The 25,828-nt window shown below is 39.8% G+C and overlaps 1 protein-coding gene across 3 annotated transcripts in view; it reads left to right on the forward strand.

Moving 5' to 3' along the window:
* The window catches only part of trim2a (tripartite motif containing 2a), a 274,531-nt gene that overhangs the window by 136,946 nt on the left and 111,757 nt on the right, over positions 1-25,828 (forward strand). For all 3 annotated transcript variants that reach the window (XM_059964789.1, XM_059964790.1, XM_059964791.1), the window contains one exon: positions 10,807-11,539. In XM_059964789.1, the coding sequence (XP_059820772.1) occupies positions 10,807-11,539 (733 nt within the window). The remainder of the gene's footprint in view (positions 1-10,806; positions 11,540-25,828) is intronic.

Raw genomic sequence — 25,828 nt, forward strand, 5'->3', positions numbered from 1 at the left:
GACGGTTTTGGCTGCTAAACCCCTCAAACTTCCCACCAATCGCTGCCTCTTCTCCTCCTCTGAGCCTGGCCATTCCTCTAACATCAAAGACGTATGCTCGATCCAGGTCTCGTAGTCCACCTCCCCATCCGGAGTAGGCTTGGCTCCAGAGAACACCCGCAGCTTCAGCCGTGGCCTCTCGGCCACCCCCACCAGGGAGTTAAGTGCGGCTGCCAGTTCCGAGGCTTCCACCCTACCTGGGGAGCGGGGCTTAGTCACAACTCCCTCCTCCCACCTTCCTTTACTAGTGCCGGGCACCTCTCTGGGGTCCATCTCTAGCTCTAACTCCTCCTCCGATGTCTCCTCAGCCTCATCCTTGTAGAAGGAGTGGAGCCCCCACAGCCCCTCCTCCCCCGGTACACTGACCGTTGCTGGCAGTTCCACCGTCCTGACTTCAGCACTCGTACGAACCAACACCCAGCTAGACTCCACCTCTTTACCACACCGTCTAGCTACCAATTCTACCTGCCCAATACCCTTCACCGAACTTAAACCCCTCACTATCGTGTCTCCCGAAACTCGAAAATCCACTCCGCTGACTACACATGCGTACTGTACTGGTACATCTTCAAACTGGCACCAACAAAAAATCTTATCTCTGTCCATCTCCGCACTGCTGCCTGCGCGATTCCACAGCCCCTGACAATCCAATCCGGGACGAGCCCCCCACAAATGTAGCACTTACCCAACAGGCTGGTATATGTCTAGGGGAAAAAGGAGATCCAGCCACTCACCAACCCACCTCCCGTACACGCAGGTGCTGTGAGAATCGAGTTTTATGCCTTGCGCCCGCCAACAGTATCAAACCCACAACAAATACCGTTATGACATACACTTTAAAGAGTTTACTAAAATTAAAAGAGTAGTAGGCAATACTATATATATATATATATATATATACAAGGAAAAAAACAAAAGGCGCCAACTTATCAAAGTTCAGTCTGTTTACTGCACTCGTTGGAGCTCAATCAACGAACCATTCGACCCCTCGTCGCTTGCCTCTGACCTCCACGTCTTCGCACCTAGGACCACGCCCGGGGGTCTTCCGAGCAGTGCAGCGCACGTCCACCTTCCTCGACGTCTTCCTCCCGCACTCCCCTCCCACCAAAAACCCCGCGAAAACCCCTCCCCAAGTTCCCAGCATCACAAGACACAATAACATTCCCCATTGATTAACAAATGAGTACAATTACCATATCAGCCATTCTAAAGTGAAACAACGGCGAGAGAAACACTTATCCGACAAAGAAGCATTCCTACTTGTAACAAACCAAAGAAGCCATTTTGAGTAACATACACAGGACATTGTACACAAATCTCCTCTCAATCTTTTGTGTTCCAAGGAATAAAGTACTGATTCATCCATGGCCTGATTGTCATCAACTTCCTCAAAAAACTCGTTAAGCTTGGTTAGACAGGACCTACCACGCACAAAGCCATGTCGACTATCCCTAATCGGTCCCCGTCTATCCAAATACTCATATATCTGGGCCCTTAGAATACCCTCCAATCCATTGGTACCTCACCTGTCGCTAAGGGTGCTTTAAATATCTCTGCGCGGGCCCCAACAATTTTTACACTTGCCTCCCACAGGGTCTGAAGGAACATCTTGTCAGGCTCTGAGGATTTTCCAATGCTATGTCCTTCTCCCGAGTAAATAAACATGCAAAAAATCTGTTTATGAATTCCCCCATTTCTTTTGGCTCCATGCATAGATTGCCATTCAGATCTTCCACAGGACAAATTTTGTCCCTTGTAAACCCTTTGCTTTTGTATTCTGTTCTAGTCCTCTTAAAATGAATGCTAACGTTGCATTTGCCTTCCTTACCACAGATTTGACCTGCAAGATAACATTTAGGGAATCCTGCACAGGGACTCCCAAATCCCTTTGAACCTGTTTCCTTATCCGCAGGGGATTCGTTCCAGGACCCTCCGCACAGATGCTCAAGTCCCTTAATTAACCTGTCTCAGTGCAGTGGACTTTAGGATCCGGCGGAGTTCCATTGACAGAAAACGATCATGACTGAAAATAAAGTGGAAATAATAAAGCTATTGGAAAATCGTTAGGCTACAGTCGGTCAACGATCAGAACAATTTTAAAGGGTAAAGTGAGAATAATGGACCATGTGAAAGGCTCTGCACCGATGAAAACTACAGTTATTACTAAGCAACACAGTGGTTTAATTATTTAAATACAAATGTTTCTTAGAGTTTTATATGCATAGAAAGGTATCTACTATATATACACTAAGACAAACATTTGATTAACTGACACTAAATAATACCGGATGTACCTGTTCCGACTTACTTATAATACCTAATACAATGTAAATGCTATGTAAGTAGTTGTTATACTGTATTGTTTAGGGAATAATGACTAGGAAAAAAGTCTGTCCGTGCTCAAACAACGAGTGCTGGAGATAGAACTTATGTTTTTTTTCAATCCTGATCCGCAGTAACCTATGAACATCTTACCATATACTTTAAATGCTGTGTAAATAGTTGTCTACATTGGCAGATGGAATACAGTGTTGGGAATATATGGTCATGCACTTTGGTAGAAGGAATAAAGATGCAGACTATTTTTTAAATGGAGAAAATTCAAAGATCTGAGGTGCACCGAGGCTTGGGAATCCTCGTGCGGTATTCCCAATTTCGGTTGAATCTGTGGTAAGGAAGGCACATATGCAATTTTAGTATTAATTTCCAGAGGACTAGAATATTAAAGCAACGATGTAATAATGAGCCTTTTAAAGGCATTGGTCAGACTGCTGTTAGTTTTGGGTTTCTTATCTAAGAAAGGGTGTGCTGGTATTGGAGAAGGTCCAGAGGTGGTTCATGAGGGCCATTCTGGGAATGAGAGGGTTAATGTATGGGGATTGTTTGATAACTCTGGACTTGTACTCACTGGAGCCTAGAAGAATTGGGGGGAGGAGGGAGTATCATTGAAACGTGTTGAATATTGAAAGTCCTTGATAAGGTGGATATGGAGAGGGTATTTCCTATAGATGGGGAGTCTAAGACCAGAAGGCACAGCTTCAAAATAGAGGGATGTCCATATAGAACAGCAATGAGAAGGAATTTCTTTTGCCAGAGAGTGGTGCATCTGTGACACAGATCTCATTTTAAGTAAGAATTGGAATTTGATTGTGAACAGGGTGGGACAACAGAAACCTGATTGGTTAGTCCTCATCCAATCAGGAGGGATGGATGACAGGATTGTATATACTACCAGACTAGACATGCCCAGGCATCATCCCCGATGAAGATGGCGGAGTCTGTCATTGAAGCATCGGCTAAAATCAGCTGTCTGGAAGCCCAGGAAGAGTTTTATTTGTCATCTACGCTGGGAAAACACTAGACACTTCTTTAGACATAAGAGAGATTGGATTAATTTTGTTTATTTTCTCTGCAGCTTCGAAGGCTGAGGGGTGACCTGTCAGAAGTTTATAGTGAGAGGCATAGACAAACCTTCTCTCAAGGTGGAAATTTCAAATCCTAGAGTTCATAGAGACAGGAAAAGCTGAAAGTAGATTTGTGGGGCAGGTTTCGATTTCAGATTGATAGGTGCCTGGAATCCACTGCCTTGGGAGGTGTAGGAAGTAGGTATCATAGCAATATTTAACAGGCATTTAGGCAGGCACATGATCAAGCAGCAGATAGTATAATATAGACCATTTGTAGGCAGATGGGATTAATTTAAATTGACACGATGACTGTAACATTCTGTTCCTGTGCTTGATGACTGTGAATTGGTAGACTGAAGACCTTGAAGGCAGTATTTAGTAACATAGAAAACCTACAGCACAATACAGGCCCTTCGGCCCACAATGCCTTGCCAAACCTGTCCTTACTTTATTTAGCTGAGTTGTTCTTTTTCAGCTTCTGTATATACAATGGGACAAAATGTGTCTGAACTTTCTTTCAATCAGTGAGTTTTTGTTAGCCTTAAATGAACAGAAAGAACTTAAGAGTAGATTAATTCTGAAATGAGAGCATTAGTGCTTTTGCAATAGAATAACAATTTTCCTTTCAATATGGCCTTGGGAATTAGCACACTCGTGAAAGAAATCCATTGCACTGCGCACAGCTGTGATTCTCTACTTAAACTCTTCTTAAACTACTCTACTTAAATTGTGAAGCCTCTGCTGTAGTCTGTATTCAAAAAAACTGTCTTGGCTGCAGGCAGAAACACAAACCAGAGTAGGATTTACACAGTAAACTGTCAGGAACAGAAGATTCAGGGAATACAGGTCCATAATTCCTTAGAAGTGGCATCACAGGTAGATAGGGGTCATTAAGAGAACTTTTGGCACATTGGCCTTCATAAATCAATATACTGAGTACACGAGTTAGGGTGTTATGTTGAAATTGTATATGGCATTGGTGAGGCCTAATTCAGATCATTGTGCCCAGTTTTGGTCATCTACTTACAGGAAAGATGTCAATAAGTTTAAAAGAGTACGGAGAAAATTTACAAGGAAGTTGCTGGCACTTGAGGACCTGAGTATATAGGAAAAGGTTGAATAAGATAGGACTTTATTCTCTGGAGTGTAGAAAAATTAGGGTGATTTGATAGAGGGATATTGATATGGTAAAAGCAAGGAGGCTTCTTCCATTGAGGTTAGGTGGGACTACAAGTAGAGGTCATAGATTAAGGGTGAAAGGTGAAATATTGAAGGGGAACTTGAGCAACATCTTCACTCAGGGTGGTACAAGTGTTGAATGAGCTGCCAGTGGAAGTGGTGGATGTGGGTTCAAATGCAAATTTAAAGAAAATGACCTGGTACTTTTGAGTAGAAAATCCTATACAAGGTAATGGATTCAGCCCAGTACATCACAGGTAAAGCCCTCCCAATCGTCGAGCACGTCTACATGAAGCATTGCCATAGAAAAGCAGTATCTGTCATCAAAGATCCCCACCACCCAGGCCGTACATGTTTCTTGCTGCTGCCATCAGGTAGAGGGTACAAGAGCCTCGGAACTCGCACCACCAGGTTCAGGAACAGTTACTATCCCTCAACTATCAGGCTCTTAAACAAAAGAGGATACCTACACTCATTTGAGGGAAATGGTGTTCCCACAACCAATGGTCTCACTTTAAGGACTCTTTATCTTGTGTTTCATCCTCTTGTTACTTATTGTTATTTATTTGTAATTGCATTTTCACAGTTTGTTGTTCATTGATCCTGTTTACAGTTACTGTTCTATAGATTTGCCAAGTATGCCCACAGAAAAAGAATCTCAGTTGTATGTGCTGACATACACATACTCTGATGATGCACTTTACTTTGAAATTTGGATGGGAAGGATATGGAGAGCTATGGTTGTGGTGCAGCTTTATGGGATTAGGAGAATAACAGTTTGGTACAAACTAGATGGACTGAAGGACTTGTTCTGGTGCTGTAGTGCAGTGGACCCAACTACTGGGCTGCGGACTGGTAACGAGCCACAAATCATGTGCTACCGGGCCGTGGGGAAACAATATGATTTGGTGATATGAAATGATACGAGTCAGCTGCACCTTTCCTCATTCCCTGTCACGCCCACTGTTGAACTTGAACGCACACGAGGTCATCACCCATGCGAGGTCATCAGTCGCCTAAACGTAGTGATATCCTCGTGCCAGGGATCACTGGTTGGCCTCGGGTAACCAGCTGCCGGGAAGTGCTGTTGGTACTGTCCTGGAGCGTGGACAGATGGGCGCTGCCTCTGAACCTGTTTAGCATACCAAACGTTCATGGACAACCTGGTCCTAAAATATTCGCAGACGACCTAATTTGGGCTCAGCATTTTGTAAGTAGCAGAGCAGCTACCTCGCTGCGATCTACTGAAAGTCATCCCTCGAGCCAAACTTTTGACGGCCGATAGATCCTACCTACCTACAAGGAGGGTGGGTACGCATCCTGTCGCACTCCTTGCTCAGTTGGTCACTCTCTCCGGACTGCGACCGCCGCAGCCCTGGTACGGGGACCTTCAGTCTTTACCTTGTCCTCTCACTGGTGTGTTGCAATGATTTTATATGTTCAAACGAGGAAAATATGCGCTGTGTGTTTAATATCCAAACGTTATTTAAAATGTTATGATACTATTGACTTATAAGTGAGTTATAATTGACATCACTATATTCATGCGAGGAAAATATGTGCTTTGTGTTTAATTTTAAATTTGTTAGATAAACCCTTTTAGAAACAAAATTGAGTGTATTAGCCACTTATAAGTGACTTATAACCTACATTCTGGTCGCGATTAACACCCCAACCACCCCCATCCCAGTCAGCTAGTCCACAAGAATATTATCAAAATTAAACTGGTCCGCAGTGCAAAAAAGGTTGGTGACCCCAGCTGTAGTGCTCTATAACTTCAATGTTTGTACAAGTAAAAGCCCTTGAAGTTCATGGGAAGTCCAAAGTACAAGTGTAAATACAATAATTACATGTTATTTCCTGTGCTTGCTTCGCCCTGTGGTGTTCAGCAAGTGTCTCTCAAACAGCGGGAATGACCCTGAAGTTAAAAACAAATCAAGTGCTGGAAATACTCAATAATCCAGGTTGTATCTGTGGGGAGAGAGTTGACAGTTCAGGTCATAATCCTTTGGGAAGTGTTAACCAAGCCCTGCTCTGAAAGTGGTCTGACACTGAATTTGACAAGAAGCTTAGCCTCAGTTATTAGAACTGTCCAGATTTGGTACTGTGACCATTCAGGAATAGGAACAACCTCCCTCTGTCCATCTTAACTGAATGCATTGTGATGCGGTGTAGCTTTGTTTCAGGCAAATAACCCAGTATTTCCACTTAAACTTCAGTTTATTGTCACCACCAGACGGAACAACGTTGCTCTGGACCAAAGTGCACAACACAGTACATTATTGCACATAGAACACATAACGTATTATTACCACAAGTAAATTAACAATTAATGATGTGCACTTATGACGCAAGTTAAAATGTGTAGCCCCCTGGTAAGCCTCAGGCTCGCACAGCTTGCTTTCATCTCGGGGGAGCAGCCGTTGGTCCCGCCAAACTGGGTAATCAGCTTGTGTGGATGCTGTGTGAGCCAAATAACAGACAGTACACCATATGCGATTAAGTGATTACATTTTATAAAAGGAAAAGTAAAAGTAAAAAGTCCAACCACTTCGTGTACAACTGTTGGAGCTCAGTTAACAAAGTCTTCTTGTCACCATTCGATCCTCTCCGACCTCCTCGACCCGCCGCCTGGGACCAACAATGGTGGTCAACCAGACGCTCCACACGAATCTGTCCTCATCTCCTCTCCTTGCCGAAACCCTGGGCCACGAACCCCCGCTCAGGGTGCGTTCCGTTGCCCAGCTTACAATATTGCGTCTTCTCTCTCCAACACCCTCGGCCGTCTCCTCAAATGTCCGCACAACACTAGCTTACAGACCCACAAGAAAGAATAACAGCTATCCCAATTGGTTAACAAATGAATGCAATTCTCGTTATCACAGTCAAGTGATGTTGTCCTGTATTTGGTGATGTCCTGGATGCCCTTCCACATGCGCCGCGTGTCGCCGCTGTCCTGGAAGTAGCTGTGGATTCGCTTGGTGTGTGCACGCTTTGCCTCTTTGATGGCCCAGGACAGTTTGGCCCTTGCTGTTGTTAGAGCTTCCTTATCGCCTGCTCTGAAGGCAGAGTCGTGGGTCCTCAGCGGTGCACGTACCTCCGTAGTCACCCATGGCTTTTACTTTTAACATGACAAAGAAGCCATTTTAGTATCCTTAGCAGTGACATAAAAGAAGAAACCCCTTACAAATGTAAAAAGTCTCACATTTCTGGCACTCCTGGGTGATGGCAGGGAGTTCAGTAGTCTTATGACCTGGAGGAAGAAGCTGTTTCCTATCCTAACAGTTCTTGTCCTCATACTATGCCCGATATCAGGGGGGTCAGAGGGATTGGTGGATGGATGGGAGGGATCATTAACATTGCTAAGATATGCAGTGGTCCTGATAAATATCTCTTTTGAAAGTGTAAGAGAGACCCTGATGATCTTCTCAGCAGAACTCACAATCCTTCATAGAGACTTGCGGTCGGATGCCTTGCATCCCCTTACCCAGACGGTGATGCAGCTGCCCAGAACATTCGCAATTGTACTCCTGTCAAAATTGGTTATAATGGATTGGGGGAGAGCATCATTTGTCTCAATCTCCTCATGAAGTGGAGATGTTCAAGGAGTACCTGCTGGATAGGTTTGTTCCATTGAGACAGTGAAAGGGTGGTAGATGAAAGAACCATAGTTCAAAAGAGACGTGGCTGATCTTATCAAAAAGAAAGAAGCTTACTTGAGGTTCAGGAAGTAAGGATCAGATGGGGTTCTAGAGAGCAACAAAGTAGCCAGGAAGGAGTTGAAGAATGGACTTAGAGCTAGAAGGGGACATGAGAAAGTCTTGGTGACTATGATTAATAAAAACACATATGTAAAGAACAAGAGGTTGGTCAGAGAGAGGGTTGGACTGATCAGGGATAGAAGAGGAAACATGACCCTGGAGTCAGAAGAGGTAGAGGAGGCTCTTAATGAAAATTCATCAGTAAGAGGAAGCTGACGTTTGTGAAGAGGATGTAAAACAGAGCATGTTGATGTTAAGAAAGATGATTTGGTAGAATTTTTGAAAAACATTGGGATAGATAAGTCCCTAGGTTACTAAGGGAAGCGATGATCATTGTGTCTTCACTAGCCATATGAATAGCACCAGAGGACTGGAGGGTGGCAACTGTTATTCTTTCTTTGTTTGTTACGGATTCAAGCAACAATAAATATATGAGTGAGGCAGGGATTTTTATAACAAATAACGCGTTTATTAAACACTGAAAACAACCCCCCCAAAAGTAAACAAATCACTGACGTAACCAGAAATCAGCTGCTGTGCGGCAGCTTAAACAGTTCTTAAAGCAATGAAGCTTACACAGTTCTTAAAGCGATGTTGCAAAAACAGTTCTTCAAAGTAGTATTGCAAATGTTCAAAATGCTTACAGTCCATTTAAGGGAGAGACTTTTTAAGACGATTTAAATTCTCTTTCACGTCATGTTGTTGCAGTTCCCAGTCGAACTACTTTTCCCACGAAGAACTGTACGAAAGTGAAATGAAACGGCTTAAAGGCACTGACCTTTCCTTTACAAAACTGTTCCCAATCCTTTCTGCTATTCACAGAGATTAACACAGGGGCAGTCAACGAATTCCTTCTGAATGAGGATCAAACAAGGTCGAACCTGTTGCACCATCGAAATCGACTTTTCTCAATCTTTTAACTCCCAGACTTCGATCTTCACTCTCCAATGATTCTCAACTAGCAGTATTGTAAAGAAACTGCAGGCAATGACCTTTTAAACTTTAGGCATTAACTAAAACTTCATCTTTCAACTAAACTGCGTCATAATATTAAATCACGCAGTGGCATGAAGTCAACATGGCAAATCCAGCCACGAGCTGCCCCTCCTCACAGGGAGGGGTCCTCCTTTTATACCCTGTAAAAAAAAGACCTGTCACATGACCTCTACTGGCAGGAAAATGACGTCACTCCACCATCACAAGACCATTACCTCAAGTCCAGTATAGCTTCAACACCTGTCACGCGACACGCGCTCGTAACATGTTAAAGAAAGAATGTTGGGATAATCCTGGGCATTATAGTCCAGTGAGTCTTACTTCAGCGCTGGGCAAATTATTGAAGACGGTTCTTTGAGACAGGATTTCTAAGCATTTGAAGAAAATAGTATGATTAGGGGTAGTTAGCATAGCAATCTAAGGGGCAGGACATACCTAGTGAGCTTATTTGAATTCTTTGAGGACGTGATAAAGCACATTAGGGGCAGTGGATGTGATGAACTGTATAAGGATTTTAGATAAGGTTCCCCATGGTTAACTCATTCAGAAAGTCAGGAGGCATGGGATTCAGGGAAAACTTCAGAATTGGCTTGCGCATAGAAGGCAGGGAGAGTGGTAGTGGAGTATTCTAGCCTGGAGGTTTGTGACCAGTGTTATTCTGCAGGGGCTGCAAAAATGTTTGGAATATTACACTACATACACCAAAGAATCAGACTAAATTTGATCACAGTTGAGAGACGAGGGACTACAGAAACTGGAACCTTGAACAATGAAGGATGTACTGGAGAAAGTCAGGGGCTGAGCAGCATTTGCAAACAAAAAGAGTTGTGCAGACCAGATGAAGGATGGAATCTCTAATGCAGTAGGGGACCATCTGGCTCAAAATATACTTCCTGACATTACACCACTTCAAGTGCATACCATGTAGTGAGAGCTTCTGGCTATACCATTCTTTCAGACCTCTGGAGGTATTTCCTTATTTAATTCTTGACTCTGCAGTCATTCACGAACTATCGTCCATTTCTCACTACAGTTTGTTTTATGCCTTTTAACAAAACTCCACATTGTAGTTTCAGTGGCCTGCCCCCACACCCCCCATCCATATTACTACTTTCGGTCTTTAGTTGTAGCATTTTAGTCTTGCCCCCCCTCTTTTTTTTAAAGCATACTGCCCCCTTGCTTTATTTAAAACCCAGAGCTTTTAATCTCCATTTATATTAGTGTTTTCCTTGCCTTTCCAAGACTGGTTTATGTTTGCAGTAAGGGTATTTTGTATATGTAACTTGAGGATATTATTGTAGTGCATTATATTTTTAATGTGATTATGTCATCTCAATGCCAAGATAAAAAAATCCTTAGAAATTTCTGCTATTCACTGATATTTTAGTTAATAACATGCAGTAAATATTAATTTCTTTTTGCAGGTTCTGCAAGCACAACTGGATGCACTAATGCAGGGTCAGGAAAGCATCAGGAGTAACTGCAACTTCACTGAACAAGCCCTAAACCATGGGACAGAAATGGAAGTCTTGTTAGTTAAGAAGCAAATAGGTGACAGATTGAATGAGCTTGCTCTTCAGGTGTTCCCTCTGCAACCACAAGAAAATGATCAGCTGGAATTTGTAGTGGAAACTGAAGGGCTTAAAAAATCTATACACAATTTAGGTACGATTATAACTACAAATGCGGTGGCCTATGAGACTGTTGCGACAGGTGAGGGTCTGAGACAGTGTGTGATTGGCCATCCTACGTCTGTTACTATAACAACAAAGGACAAGGATGGAGAACTTGTTAAAACTGGAAATGCATGTCTTAGTGCTGAAATTTCATCTCCCGATGGCAGCGTAGTTGATGGGGAGATACTGGATAATAGGAATGGAACCTATGACTTCCTCTATACGATTCACAAGGAACAGAAGGAGGGTGACTTTACACTCACTCTCAGACTTTACGATCAGCACATTAAGGGGAGTCCATTTAAGTTACGAGTTGTCAAACCTACTGATCTTTCTCCAACATCTGATGGTGTCAAGAGACGTGTGAAATCCCCTGGCAATGGGCATGTGAAACAGAAGGCTGTAAAACGACCAGCAAGTATGTATAGTACTGGAAAAAGAAAAGAAAATCCAATTGAAGATGACTTGATCTTTAGAGTTGGTATGTAGATTTATTATAATAGTTTCTCTTTCTGCTAACTCTCCCCACTTCCCCGTGACTTTGCCATAGTCTGGAGAAATGCAAAATTTGCAACTTTGCAATGCAAAATGAGCCTTGTGCTTATTCACTTGTGCTTCTTTTCCCCTCCGAGATACAGGTCCAGCATTTGTATATTAATAAACCAGTCTTGGAAAGAAATAGAACCGGTCTACATGTTCAAGTTCTAAATTGGGCCAAGGTGATCCAGGAACTTGCAAAACTTGATTGGACTAGAGTATTTGTGAACAAAGGGTCCACAGGCAACAGGGAGGCTTTTAGAGGAGAGATCGTAAGAGCTGAGGATCTGCCTGTTTTGTTGGAGTAAAAGGTAAGGATGGTGGGAATAGGAAACCTTGGATAATGAGGGATACTGATGCCTTGATCGGGATACAGGATGAGGCATTAGTCACATGCAGACAGCTGGGATCAAATGAATCCCTGGGGGAGTGTAGAGGATGCAGCAGTGTGTCTGAAAGGACATGAAGTAGCTTTGGCAGAGAAGATTAAGGAAGCCAAGAGGAAATCCAATGGAGGTTTATAAGATTATGAGAGGCATAGATGGAGTAGACAGACGATATCTTTTTCTGAACGTTGAAATGACTAATGCCAGAGAGTATACATTTAAGATAAGAGGGAATAATTTCAAAGGAAATGCAGGTATTTTATACAGTGGTGAGTACCTCGGTGGTGGGAGTGGCAGATATGTTAAAGACTTTGAAGAGGCATTTACACAGGCAGATGAATGTGAGGAAGATGGAAGGATATGGACATTAATTAGCCATTTGATGAGTAATTTATTTGTCTGGGCACAACGCTGTGGACCAAAGACACTGTTCCTGTGCTGTACTGTTCTATATTCAATGTACAGCAGAGGACCAGTACAGATCCCTGTGGATCACCACTGATCACAGACCTCCAGCTAGACCGTTACCCTCTGTCTTCTCTTGGGCAAGCCAGTTCTGAATCCAAATGGCTAATTCACCGCGGATCCCATGCATCTTAACCTTCTGAATTAACCTCCCGTGAGGGACCTTGTCAAACTCCTGACTAAAAATCTATGTAAGCAGTATCCACAGCTCCACATTCATCAATCACTCTCGTCACCTCTTCAAAAAAACTCAATCAAGTTACTAAGACCATGGTTTGCTCCATGACAGCTCTCCTTAATTAGGCCATGATTTTCCAAATGCTCATTAATCCTGTCCCTAAGAATTCTCTCCAGTACCTTCCCTACCACTGACGTGAGACTCACAAATCTAGTTTCCAGGATTATCTCTTTTCCCCCTTGAATAATGGAATAATATTAGCTATTTGCCATTTCTCCAGGACCTCACCTGTGGCTGGAAAGAACACAAATATTAGTCAAGGTGCTATCAATCTGTTCTGTTGCCCCTCTCAATAACCTGGGTAATAACCCATAGGCCCTGAAGACATCCACCTTACTGCTCTTTAAGAAACTCAACACAACTTGCTCCTTTACTTTGAAATGCCCTAGCATTGATCTCCTTATCTTCCATATCCTTCTCCTTGGTAAATACAGATAAAATGTACTCATTAAGGAGGACCTCACCCACATTCTCTGCATCCAAGCAAATGTTCCACTTTATCCTTGTGTTCGCTCCCTCTCCTTAGTTATCCACTTGCTCTTGATGTATGTACAGAATGACTTGAGATTCTCTTTAATCCTGCTTTCCAAGGACATTTCATGGCCCCTCCTGGATTTCCTAATTCCCTTCAGGAGTTAGAGTCATAGAAAAGTCCAGCACAGAAACTGGCCCTTTGGCCCAATTAGGTTGTGATGGACCATTTAAACTGCCTAGTCCCATCAGCTTACTTCCAGACGATAGCCCTCGATACCCATCCCATTTATGTAGCTATCCAAACCTCACTTACACATTGAAATCGAATTCGCATGGACCACTCGTGCTGCAGCTCATTCCACATACTCAGAGTGAAGAAGTTTCCCCTCATTTTCCTGTTAAACATTTCACCTTGCACCTTTAACCCATGACTTCTAATTGTAGTCCCATCCAACCTCAGTGGAAAAAAGCCTGCTTGCATTTCAGAATCAGAATCAGGTTTAATATCAAGGGAAACTTATTCACTCAGGGCCGTGAGAGTGTGGAATGAACTGCCTGGGCAAGTGGTGCATGCAAGCTCAATTTCTTTTTTCTTTTTCAATCTTTTTATTGATTTTCATATATACACAAAAAAAAATAACATAGTAATAAGTAAGTTGTGAATACAATAGAAATCACATTGATAATAAGATAACAATATCCTACTAAACATCAACAGAAGAAAATACCTTAATCAATCAAGTCCACATGATTATATGAAAAAAAAACAAAAATAACCATTAAAAAAGAAAAAAAATATTAAAAATATGTGAAAAAAATATATATTAAAAAAAAATAAAACACTAAACTAAACTAACATGGGCAATAATAACAGTTTACAAGTATATGATAGTGTCAAAGAACTCCGGAACTCCATACCTGAACATGAATAAGCAGAAAGAAGGTCTGGAAAAGGCCAAATTAATTCATATGAAAATGTCGAATAAACGGTCTCCAAGTTTCTTCAAATTTAATTGATGAGTCAAAAATAGTGCTGCTAATTTTTTCCAAACTCAGATAAGAAATAGTTTGAGAAAGCCATTGAAATGTGGTAGGAGGATTTACTTCTTTCCAATTTTGTAATATAGACCTTCTGGCCATTAATGTTACAAAAGCAATCATTCGTCTGATTGAAGGGGAAAACTGATTACCATCTTCATTTGGTATGCCAAAAATTGCAGTAATAGAATGAGGTTGTAAATCTATATTCCAAATTGAGGAAATAGTAGTAAATATGTCCTTCCAATAATTATGTAAAGTGGGACATGACCAGAACATATGGGTCAATGAGGCCACTTCTGAATGACATCTGTCACATTGAGGGTTAATATGAGAATAGAATCGAGCAAGTTTATCTTTAGACATATGAGCTCTATGTACAATTTTAAATTGTATTAAAGCATGTTTAGCACATATAGAAGAAGAATTAACCATTTGCAAAATTTTTTCCCATTTATCTGTTGATATGTTATATTGAAGTTCTTTTTCCCATTCTTGTTTAATTCTAACTGATATTTCTGGTTGTATCTTCATAATCATATTATAAATAAAAGCTACTAATCCCTTTTGACAAGGATTTAAGGTAAAAATCAAATCTGTAATGTCCACCAAAGTTGAATTAGGAAAAGATGGTAAAACTTTATGCAAGAAATTTCTAATTTGTAAATATCTGAAAAAATTAGATTTAGGTAATTCAAATTTGTTGGAAAGTTGATCAAATGACATCAAAGTATCTTCAAAAAAGAGATCACGAAAACATTTTATACCTTTCCTTTTCCATATGTTAAAAGCTTGATCTGTCCAGGAGGGTTTGAAAAAGAAATTAAATAAGATAGGGCTATCAAGAACAAAGTTTTTCAAACTAAAAAACTTACGAAATTGAAACCAAATTCGTAATGTATGTTTAATAACAGGATTAAATATTTGTTTATTAAATTTAACTAAATCCGCAGGAAGACAAGAACCAAGAACAGAGAATAGAGAATATCCCTTTACCTCATTACATTCCAAATTTACCCACTGTGGGCACAGTGGTGAATCCAAATCTAGCGTCCAATACAATAAATTACGAATATTATTTGCCCAATAATAAAATCTAAAATTGGGTAAAGCTAAACCACCATCTTTTTTTGATTTTTGTAATTGCTTTTTACTTAACCTAGGGTTTTTATTTTGCCACACAAATGAGGAAATTTTTGAATCAATGCTATCAAAAAAAGATTTAGGAATAAAAACTGGTAGGGCTTGAAATAAGTATAAAAATTTCGGTAAAATCATCATTTTAACAGCATTAATCCGACCAATTTATGATAAAAACAAAGGAGACCATCTTGTAGTAAGTTGATGAATTTGATGAAGCATAGGTAAAAAATTCAGTCTAAATAAATCTTTATATTTCTTGGTAATTTTTATACCTAGATAGGTAAAGTTATCAGTAACAACTTTAAATGGTATCCTATCACTCAATAAAGTTTGTGCATTTAAAGGAAATAATTCACTCTTATCTAAATTTAGTTTATAACCAGAAAAAGTACCAAATTGAACCAACAAGGATAAAATAGCAGGAATAGACCTATCAGGGTCAGAAATATATAACAACAAATCATCAGCATAAAGAGATAATTTGTATAACTTCTCATTACGGGTAATACCAAAAATATTAGGAGATTCACGAATAGCAATAGCTAAAGGTTCTAATGCAATATTAAATAATAAAGGACTTAAGGGACAGCCTTGTCTCGTACCACGAGATAATTGAAAAAAAGAGGATTTGTAGTTATTTGTAAAAACAGAAGCGACAGGTTTATGATATATTAATTTAATCCATGATATAAAATTAGGACTAAAATTAAAATTTCTCAATGTATTAAATAAATATATCCATTCAACTCTATCAAAAGCTTTTTCAGCATCTAATGAAATAACACATTCTGGGATTGTGGGTGGTGAAGTATGAATTATATTAATCAATTTTCTAACATTAAAAAAGGAATACCGATTCCTCATAAAACCAGTTTGATCTTCTGAAATAATCTGAGATAGTACTTTTTCTAATCTAATAGCTAAAATTTTTGTAAGAATCTTAGAATCTACATTTAATAGTGATATAGGGCGATAAGATGTACATAAAGTAGGATCTTTATCTTTTTTAAGAATTAGAGAAATATTAGCTTCATAAAAAGATTGAGGTAATCTCTTCTTAGCAAACGCATCATTAAAAATTTCACATAACCAAGGAGAAAGCAAAGAAGAAAAAGTTTTAAAAAATTCTACTATATAACCATCAGGACCAGGAGCTTTCCCTGAATTCATTGATGAGATAGCCTCTCCTATTTCCACCATAGAAATAGGAGCATCTAACAGGCTATGGTCTTCATCAATCAGTTTAGGAATATTCAAATTGTTAAAAAAATTATCTATCATGGACTGGTCACCATCAAATTCTGAATGATATAAAGATTTATAAAAATCTTGAAAGGTATTATTAATTTCTTTATGATCAGTAGTTAAATTACCGTCTGATTTGCAAATTTTAATAATTTGTCGCTTAGTCGAGATAGCCTTTAGTTGATTAGCTAACAGTTTACCAGTACGGTCACTATGAATATAAAATTGAGCCCTGGTCCTAATTAATTGATTTTCAATTGAAGAAGATAATAGTAAACTATGTTCCATTTGAAGCTCAACTCTCTTCTTATAAAGTTCTTTGGTAGGAGTCACGGAATAAATCTTATCAATTTCCTTGATTTTATCCACCAATAAAGCAATATCTAAATATCTTTGTTTTCTTTTACCAGCAGAATATGAGATAATTTGACCACGAATAAAAGCCTTAAAAGAGTCCCAAAGTATTCCTCTGTCGATTTGTAGAACAGTTTGTAGAAAAGAACAAGTCAATTTGCTGTTTTATATAAGTAATAAATTCTGGGTCTTGAAGCAAAGTAGCGTTAAGTCTCCAAGATCTGGTATTATTGGAATAGTCCGAAATCTTAATAGATAACTTCAAAGGTGCATGATCCGAAATAGTAATAGAATCATATTTACAATCAATAACATCCGTTAATAACCGATGATCAATAAGAAAATAGTCAATTCTAGAATAGCTATGATATACATGTGAAAAAAATGAAAATTCTTTATCTTTAGGGTTCAAAAACCGCCATATTTCTGTAATTCCCGAGTCAATCATAAATGAATTAATAAGTAGGGCTGATCTATTCGGAAGAGTACGAATAGGTTTAGATCTATCCATCGAAGGATTCAAACAACAATTAAAATCTCCACCCATTATCAACATATATTCATTTAGATTAGGAAGAGAGGTAAATAAATGTTTAAAAAATTCAGGGCAGTCAAAGTTTGGAGCATAAATATTAACTAGAACAACTTTCCGATGGAAGAGTAAGCCAGTTATCAACAAAAATCTACCCTGTGGGTCAGAGATAATTTCATGATGGGTAAACGATATTGAGGGATCTATAAAAATAGACACACCCCTAATTTTAGCGGTACAATTCGAATGAAATTGTTGACCCTTCCAGAACCTAAAAAAACGTTGATTATCCTCCCTCCTGATATGGGTCTCCTGTGCAAAGATAATATTAGCATTCAGTCTATGGAATACTTTAAATATTTTTTTACGTTTAATCGGATGATTTAAACCATTAGTATTCCAGGAGATAAAGTTAACAGATCTATCCATCATACCAATATTAATTGTGTATATCATAAAAGGTTAGAAAGACACATAACCCACAATTCAGGAAGGAGGAAAATTGATTCAGGAGCAACCGGAGAACATGACACCTCAACAATATTAGTAGTTTAAAGTCGGCCCATAAACTAAAAGCAAAAAAATAAAAAGCAAAAGCGTGAAAAAAGATCCCTACCCCCTCCCCCCACCCTTCGAGAAAAAGCCAAGCGGCAGGCGCATAATCTAATACTAATATTACCCCCATTTCAAGATGGCAGCTCTATAAAAAAGATTAAAAGAAAACTATATAACACCCAAATTAAGATATAGAGTTGCAAAAAAATATATATATATATCAATCAGAATAAAAGAAAACTAATATAATACAACAATCATTAATAAAAAAAAGTATAAACGTCAAAATTTAAAAGTGTAATATACCTTTAAAAAAAAATCCCATATTCAAATACAAGATGACGTTTCAAAAGCAAAGACTTATGGGAAGAAGAAACGCCATTTTGAAAAAGCCATATTACTAAATACAAATGTGAGTTCAGCAATCTGTTAAAAGACAAAATAACATTTAAAAAAAGGGATATAATAAACAGTACAACATATATATAAAAAAAACCCAAAAATCCAAAACATTCGTCCCATATCTGAGTACAGGCAAACAGATAAATGCTTGTAAAAAAACAGAATCTTACGGGAAAAAGAAACGACATCTTAAAAAAAAAGGTAAATCATTATTGCAAAATATAAACGTATATAACCAAAACAGAAAGAAAAAAGGATATTATCAAAATTAAAAAGAACATCTATAAACAATGATGCTAGTAAAAAAAAAACCGGACCCATAGATCAAAAAATAAAAAGTTATAACCCAGCTTCATAGGTTAAAACTTAAAATAGAAAGATATCCTTTCTCCAAAAAATCTTCCACATTACACATAGTTCAAGTTGCAGTAGAAGATCGAAATTCTTCAACAAATTTCTTCGCTTCTTCCGGAGTGTTGAAAAATCATTGACTGTTGTCATCCAGCACAATTCTAAGCTTCGCTGGATACATTAAAGCTTGTCTAAGTCCAATCGAGTGAATCTCTGCCATCACTGGTTTAAAAGCGATTCTGGCTTTCATTACTTCATAAGAATAATCCTCAACAATTCGAAATTGAAAGTTTTTGTAGGAAATCATACCTTTTTTACGAGCTAATCGAATTAAAAGCTCTTTCTCACGAGGATAATGAAGGCGAACAATCACCGCTCGTGGTTTATCAGTCGCAGCTGAAAACCTCGCAACTCTGTGAGCGCGGTCGATAACAGGTTTAGTTTCCAAACCTTCACCGAAAATTTCCCATAGTAAATTAGAGAAAAATTCAGTTAAATCACCGGACTCAACTTTTTCGGAAAACCCGATAATACGCAAATTCTGTCTGTGAGATCGATTTTCAAGATCAGAAATTTTAAACTTATGCTGATTTACAACTTTAAGAGTCGATTGTACCTTCTTATCCAACTCCTCAAGTGTACATGCTTTTTCAACAATTAATTTTTCAAGGGTCTCCAACTTATCTTCATGCCGCTGAATATCCGCTGCCTGTGACTGAAACTTAGTATCAAGCGATTTAACAGCTCCTTCAAGTTCAGACATTTTCGTGGTAAACGTGTTTTCCAAACTTGCCATTTTACTTTCCAACCTTGCAAGTTTAGTGTCCAGAAGATTAGAAATTGCATCAATAGATAAAGGCTCCTTAGACGATTTCTTACTTGTAGCCATTTTAAGTTCGGCAAAGTTAGATCAAATATAGTTTTAAAAGAAAAAAAAAGTCAATCGAAAATATCAACTCATTTGATTAAATTCGAAAAGATTTGATTAAAGGGTGATTATAGTTAGAAAAGTGAAGAGCGCCTAAAAGGCAGATGTTTACGTCGCCATCTTGAAACTCCACCCCCTCAATTTCAACTTCTAAGAGGAGTTTGGTAGGTATATTGCTGGTAGGGGTAGGGAGGGCAATGTTCTGGGTGTAGGTCAATGGGAGTAGGCAGTTTAAATGCCTTAGCATGGGCTAGATGGGCCAAAGGGACTGTTTCTGGGCTGCACTTTTCTATCACTCTCTATCACCTGCATATGTCGTGAAATTTGTATTCTTGTGGCAGCAGCATAATGCAATACATAATAATAGAGAAATAAAACTGTGAATTACAGTAAATGTATATATTCAAAAGTTAAAGAAGTAATTCAAAAATAAAAATAAAAGAAATAGTGAGATAGTATTATTGAGTTCAATGTCATTCAGAAATCAGACGGCAGAGGAGAAGAAGCTGTTCTTGAATCAGAGAGTGTGCTTCAGGCTCCTGTACCACCTCCCTGATGGTAGCAATGAGTGTAGGCCAAGTCCCGGTAGATGGGGGTCCTTAAAAAGGTGCTGCCTTTTTGAGGCAACACTCCTTGAAGATGTTCTGAATACTATGGAGGCCAGTGGCCTTGATGGAGCTAAGTTTACAAGTCTCTGCAGCTTACTTACAGTAGCTGTACCCTTCATAATTGTTCATACCTCTGTCAACTCTACCCTCATGCTTCTATAGTCTACGGAATGAAGTCCTAGCTTATTCAATCTTTCCTTATAAACTCAGGTGCTCCAGACCTGGCAACATCCTTGTAAATTTTCTCAGTCCTCTTTTAACATTATTTACAACTTTTCTGTAGGTAAGTGAACAAAACTGCACACAATGCTCCAGATTAGGCCTCACTAATGTCTTATAAAACTTCAACATAACTTCCCAACTCCTGTACTTGGTACTGTGATTTATGAAGGCCAATGTACCTTTCTTTATGGCCCCATCAAATTGTGACACCACTTTCAATGAATTACAGACCTGTATTCCCAGATCCCTTTGTTTTACCACACTGCTCAGTGTCCTGCTGTTCACTGTGTAAGACCTACCCTGGTTGATTCTAACAAAGTGCAACAATTCGCACTTGTCTGCATTCAATTCCATCTGCCATTATTCGGCCTGTTTTTCCAGCTGATCCCGATCCCCCTGCAAGCTATGACAGCCTTCCTCCTTGTCCTCTACACCCCCAGTCTTGATGTCATCCACAAATTTGCGGATCTTCAGCATGTTATCATCCAGATCACTGACACAGATACAAACATGTTCTTTTCTGGCTTTATAATCTTCAAGAGCTCTGTTTGATTCTTGCTTCCTAAACTTTGCATATTTTACCTTTCTTGTGCTTAACAAAATTGATCACCTCTCAACATCTAAATGTCTCTAACTTTGCCATCCTTATCCTTCCTTCTGACTGGAACATAGCTGCCCTATACACTGTGCAGGTGGCCTTTAGAAACCTTCGGTATGTCAGATGTAGACTTGCCCAAAAACTGCTATTCCAAATTAGCTCTCCCTTGTTCTTGCCTAATGCCTTTGTAATTTGCCCTGTTCCAATTTAACACTGTTCCACCAGTTCACATCTATCCTTATCTTTAACTAAAACTTGAGGAGTTGTGGTCACTGACAACAACCTTATTGTTTTTACTCCCTTCCTTAATATGCCTGTACAGTTGGCCCTCAAGTTTTGATCCGAGTTGTGATATTGTCCCTGATTAGTAGTGCAACTCCACACTTGGGTCTTGGTCTGCACTGATCAGATGGGGTTGTTCCTGTACTGTATCACCCTATGAGTCTAAATAAACCTTTATCTTCAGGCCATACTTGCAGGGAATCTGTACCCTGCAGGTTTGAACAAGAAAAGAAATAATCTAGTTGGAAGGGAAAGGCCTGAAATTGAACTTATCAATGCTTCTTGTTATCTAAAAACCAGATATTTTACTTCCTTCTAATCTCTGCTAACGATATCATTCCATTTTCTGACTTTCAGTTTTGTTGCTGTCCTGCACATTGCCAGGCATTGGTGAAGCATCACACTGCTTTGTATGCTTTTCCACACAATGGATCAGCACATGGGGTGATGATATTATTGCAATCTTGCAAACATGGTTAAGGGAAGGACGAAATAATGTTCCTGGGCACACAATTTTCAAGTGTGACAGAAGAGCAGGGGTATTGCAGTTGTGATCAGGGAGAGGATTACGTGAGTACTTGGGGAGGATATCCTGCAGGAATCAGCGAATAAGGCTCCATGGGGAAAACCTGGGTATAAAAATAGTGGTCACTTTGTGCTATACATTAGCTTTGCAATAATCAAGATTTAAAAGGACCAATATGCAGGCAGATTGCAAAAGAATGTAAAAAGCAATAGGTAATTGTGTGGCATGGTAACAGAGTGGTCAGCACAAGGCCACTCTGTTGGCCCAGCGACCTGGTTTCAATTCCCACTGCTCTCTGTACATTCTGCCCGTTACTGCATGGGTTTCCTGCAGCTGCTCCTGTTTCCTCATTAATTGGTTAATTGGTCATTGTAAATTGTCCTGTGATTAGGCTAGGGTTAAATTGGGGTTGCTGGATGGTGCAGGTAGAAGGACAGCAAGGGTGTACTCTGTGCTGCATTGCAATAAATAAATAAATACTGGTGGGGTTTTCTTAACTCTCCAAGTATTGACTGCTTGGAAGGGGAGCTGTTTTAAAGGGCATTCAAGAGAGATTTCAAGAGAGTAATATGGGTGGGGGGGGGGGGGGGGTGTGCCAGTGCTCAACATTGGGAATGAGGAAAAGCAAAAGTGATTGTGAAAGAACAGTTTGTGATTAGTATAGAATTTTGAGGGGTATAGATAAGGTACATGCAGACAGGTTTTTTCCACTAAGGTTGGGTGAGTCTAGAACTAAAGGTCATAGGATAAGTGTGAAAGGTGAAATGTTTAATGGAACATAAAGGGGAGCTACTTTACTCAGAGTGGAATGAGATGACAGCGGAAGTGTGGGTGTAGATGTGATTTCAATCTCTAAGAGGAGTTTGGAGTACATGAATGAGCAGGATGTGGAGGGTTATGTGCTAGGTACAGGTTGATGGAACGAGACAAAATAACAGATGCTGAAGTAGTTTCTGTGCGGTCAAGCTCTATGGCTCATCGTCGGGTACCTTTCAAAGTAGTCATGAAGAATGATACAGTTGGTCCTTAAGTTAAGTGTTAGGCTACATTATCAGTATTATATGCAATTCTAGTTGTTACATTATAGTAAAGACATGGATGCTTTGGAGAGGATGCAGAAGAAGTTCACTGGAATATTGACTAGATTATAAACTTTTAACTAAAATGGGAGGTTGGAGACGGATTCTTTTCTCTAAAGAAGTTGAGGGGAGACCTAGATGTAATATATATAAAATTATGAGGAACAAGATAGGCCCTTTGACTCAAGATATTTTTGCTGGCTGAGTTGCCCACCCAATCTAGTCCCATTTGCCTGCTTTTGGCACTTATCCCTCAAAACCTTTTGTACTGATCTTTTAAATAGAAACATAGAAAATAGGTGCAGGAGTAGGCCATTCGGCCCTTTGAGCCTAAACCTCCATTCAGTATGATCATGGCTAATCATCCAACTCAGAACCCTGTACCTGCTTTCTCTCCATACCCCCGATCCCTTTAGCCACAAGGGCCATATCTAACTTCCTCTTAAATATAGCCAATGAACCAGCCTCAACTGTTTCCTGTGACAGAGAATTCCACAGATTCACCACTCTCTGTGTGAAGAAGTTTTTCCTCATCTCAGTCCTAAAAGGCTTCCCCTTTATCCTTAAACTGTAACCCCTTGTTCTGGACTTCCCCAACTTCAGAAACAATCTTCCTGCATCTAGCCTGTCCAATCCCTTTAGAATTTTATACGTTTCAATAAGATCCCCCCTCAATCTTCTAAATTCCAGTGAGTATAAGCCTAGTCGATCCAGTCTTTCTTCATATGAAAGTCCTGCCATCCCAGGAATAAATCTGGTGAAACTTCTCTGTACTCCCTCTATGGCAAGAATGTCTTTCCTCAGATTAGGGGACCAAAACTGCACACAATACTCTAGGTGCAGTCTCACCAAGGCCTTGTACAACTGCATTAGAACCTCCCTGCTCCTGTACTCAAATCCTTTTGCTATGAATGCCAACATACCATTTGCCTTTTTCACCGCCTGCTGTACCTACATGCCCACCTTCAATGACTGCTGTACAATGACACCCAGGTCTCGTTGCATTTCCCCTTTTCCTAATCAGCCACCGTTCAGATAATAATCTGTTTACCTGTTCTTGCAACCAAAGTGGATAAACTCCATTTATCCACATTAAATTGCATCTGCCATGAATTTGCCCACTCACCTAACCTATCCAAGTCACCCTGCATCCTCTTAGCATCCTCCTCACAGCTAACACCGCGGCTCAGCTTCGTGTCATCCGCAAACTTGGAGATGCTGCATTTAATTCCCTCGACTAAATCATTAATATATATTGTAAACAACTGGAGTCCCAGCACTGAGCCTTGCGGTACCCCACTAGTCACTGCCTGCCATTCTGAAAAGGTCCTGTTTACTCCCACTCTTTGCTTCCTGTCTGCCAGCCAATTCTCTATCCACATCAATACCATACCCCCAATACCGTGTGCTTTAAGTTTGCACACTAATCTCCTCTGTGGGACCTTGTCAAAAGCCTTTTGAAAATCTAAATATACCATATCCACTGGCTCTACCCTATCCACTCTACTAGTTACATCTTCAAAAAATTCTATAAGATTCGTCAGACATGTTTTCCTTTCACAAATCCATGCTGACCTTGTCCGATGATTTCACCTCTTTCCAAATGTGCTGTTATCACATCTTTGATAACCGACTCTAGCATTTTCCCCACCACCGATGTCAGACTAACCGGTCTATAATTCCCTGGTTTCTCTCTCCCTCCTTTTTTAAAAAGTGGGGTTACATTAGCCACCCTCCAATCCTCAGGAACTAATCCAGAATCTAAGGAGTTATGAAAAATTATCACTAATGCATCCACTATTTCTTGGGCTACTTCCTTAAGCACTCTGGGATGCAGACCATCTGGCCCTGGGGATTTATCTGCCTTTAATCCCTTCAATTTACCTAACACCACCTCCCTACTAACATGTATTTCCCTCAGTTCCTTCATCTCACTAGACCCTTAGTCCCTTACTATTTCTGGAAGATTATTGATGTCCTCCTTAGTGAAGACAGAACCAAAGTAGTTATTCAATTGGTCTGCCATGACTTTGTTCCCTATGATCAATTCACCTGTTTCTGACTGTAAAGGACCTACATTTGTCTTGATCAATCTTTTTCTTTTCACGTATCTATAAAAGCTTTTACAGTCAGTTTTTATGTTCCCTGCCAGCTTTCTCTCATAATCTTTTTTCCCTTTCCTAATTAAGCCCTTTGTCCTCCTCTGCTGGTCTTGGAATTTCTCCCAGTCCTCGGGTGTGCCGCTTTTTTTTGCTAATTTATATGTTTCTTCTTTGGACTTGATACTATCCCTAATTTCCCTTGTCAGCCACGGGTGCACTACCCTCCCTGGTTTAGTCTTTTGCCAAATTGGGGTGAACAATTGTTGTAGTTCATCCATGCGATCTTTAAATGCTTGCCATTGCACATCCACCGTCAACCCTTTAAGTATCATTTGCCAGTCTATCTTAGCTAATTAACGTCTCATACCTTCAAAGTTACCCTTCTTTAATTTCAGAACCTTTGTTTCTGAATTAACTATGTCACTCTCCATCTTAATGAAGAATTCCACCATATTATGGTCACTCTTACCCAAGGGGCCTCACACGACAAGATTGCTAACTAACCCTTCCTTCAATACCCAATCTAGAATGGCCTGCTCTCTAGTTGGTTCCTCGACATGTTGGTTCAGAAAACCATCCCGCCTACATTCCAAGAAATCCTCTTCCTCAGCACCCTTACCAATTTGGTTCACCCAATCTATATGTGGATTGAAGTTACCCATTATAACTACTGTTCCTTTATTGCACGCATTTCTAATTTCCTGT

Source organism: Hypanus sabinus, chromosome 3 (assembly GCF_030144855.1).
Source record: "Hypanus sabinus isolate sHypSab1 chromosome 3, sHypSab1.hap1, whole genome shotgun sequence".
Classification (NCBI taxonomy): domain Eukaryota; kingdom Metazoa; phylum Chordata; class Chondrichthyes; order Myliobatiformes; family Dasyatidae; genus Hypanus; species Hypanus sabinus.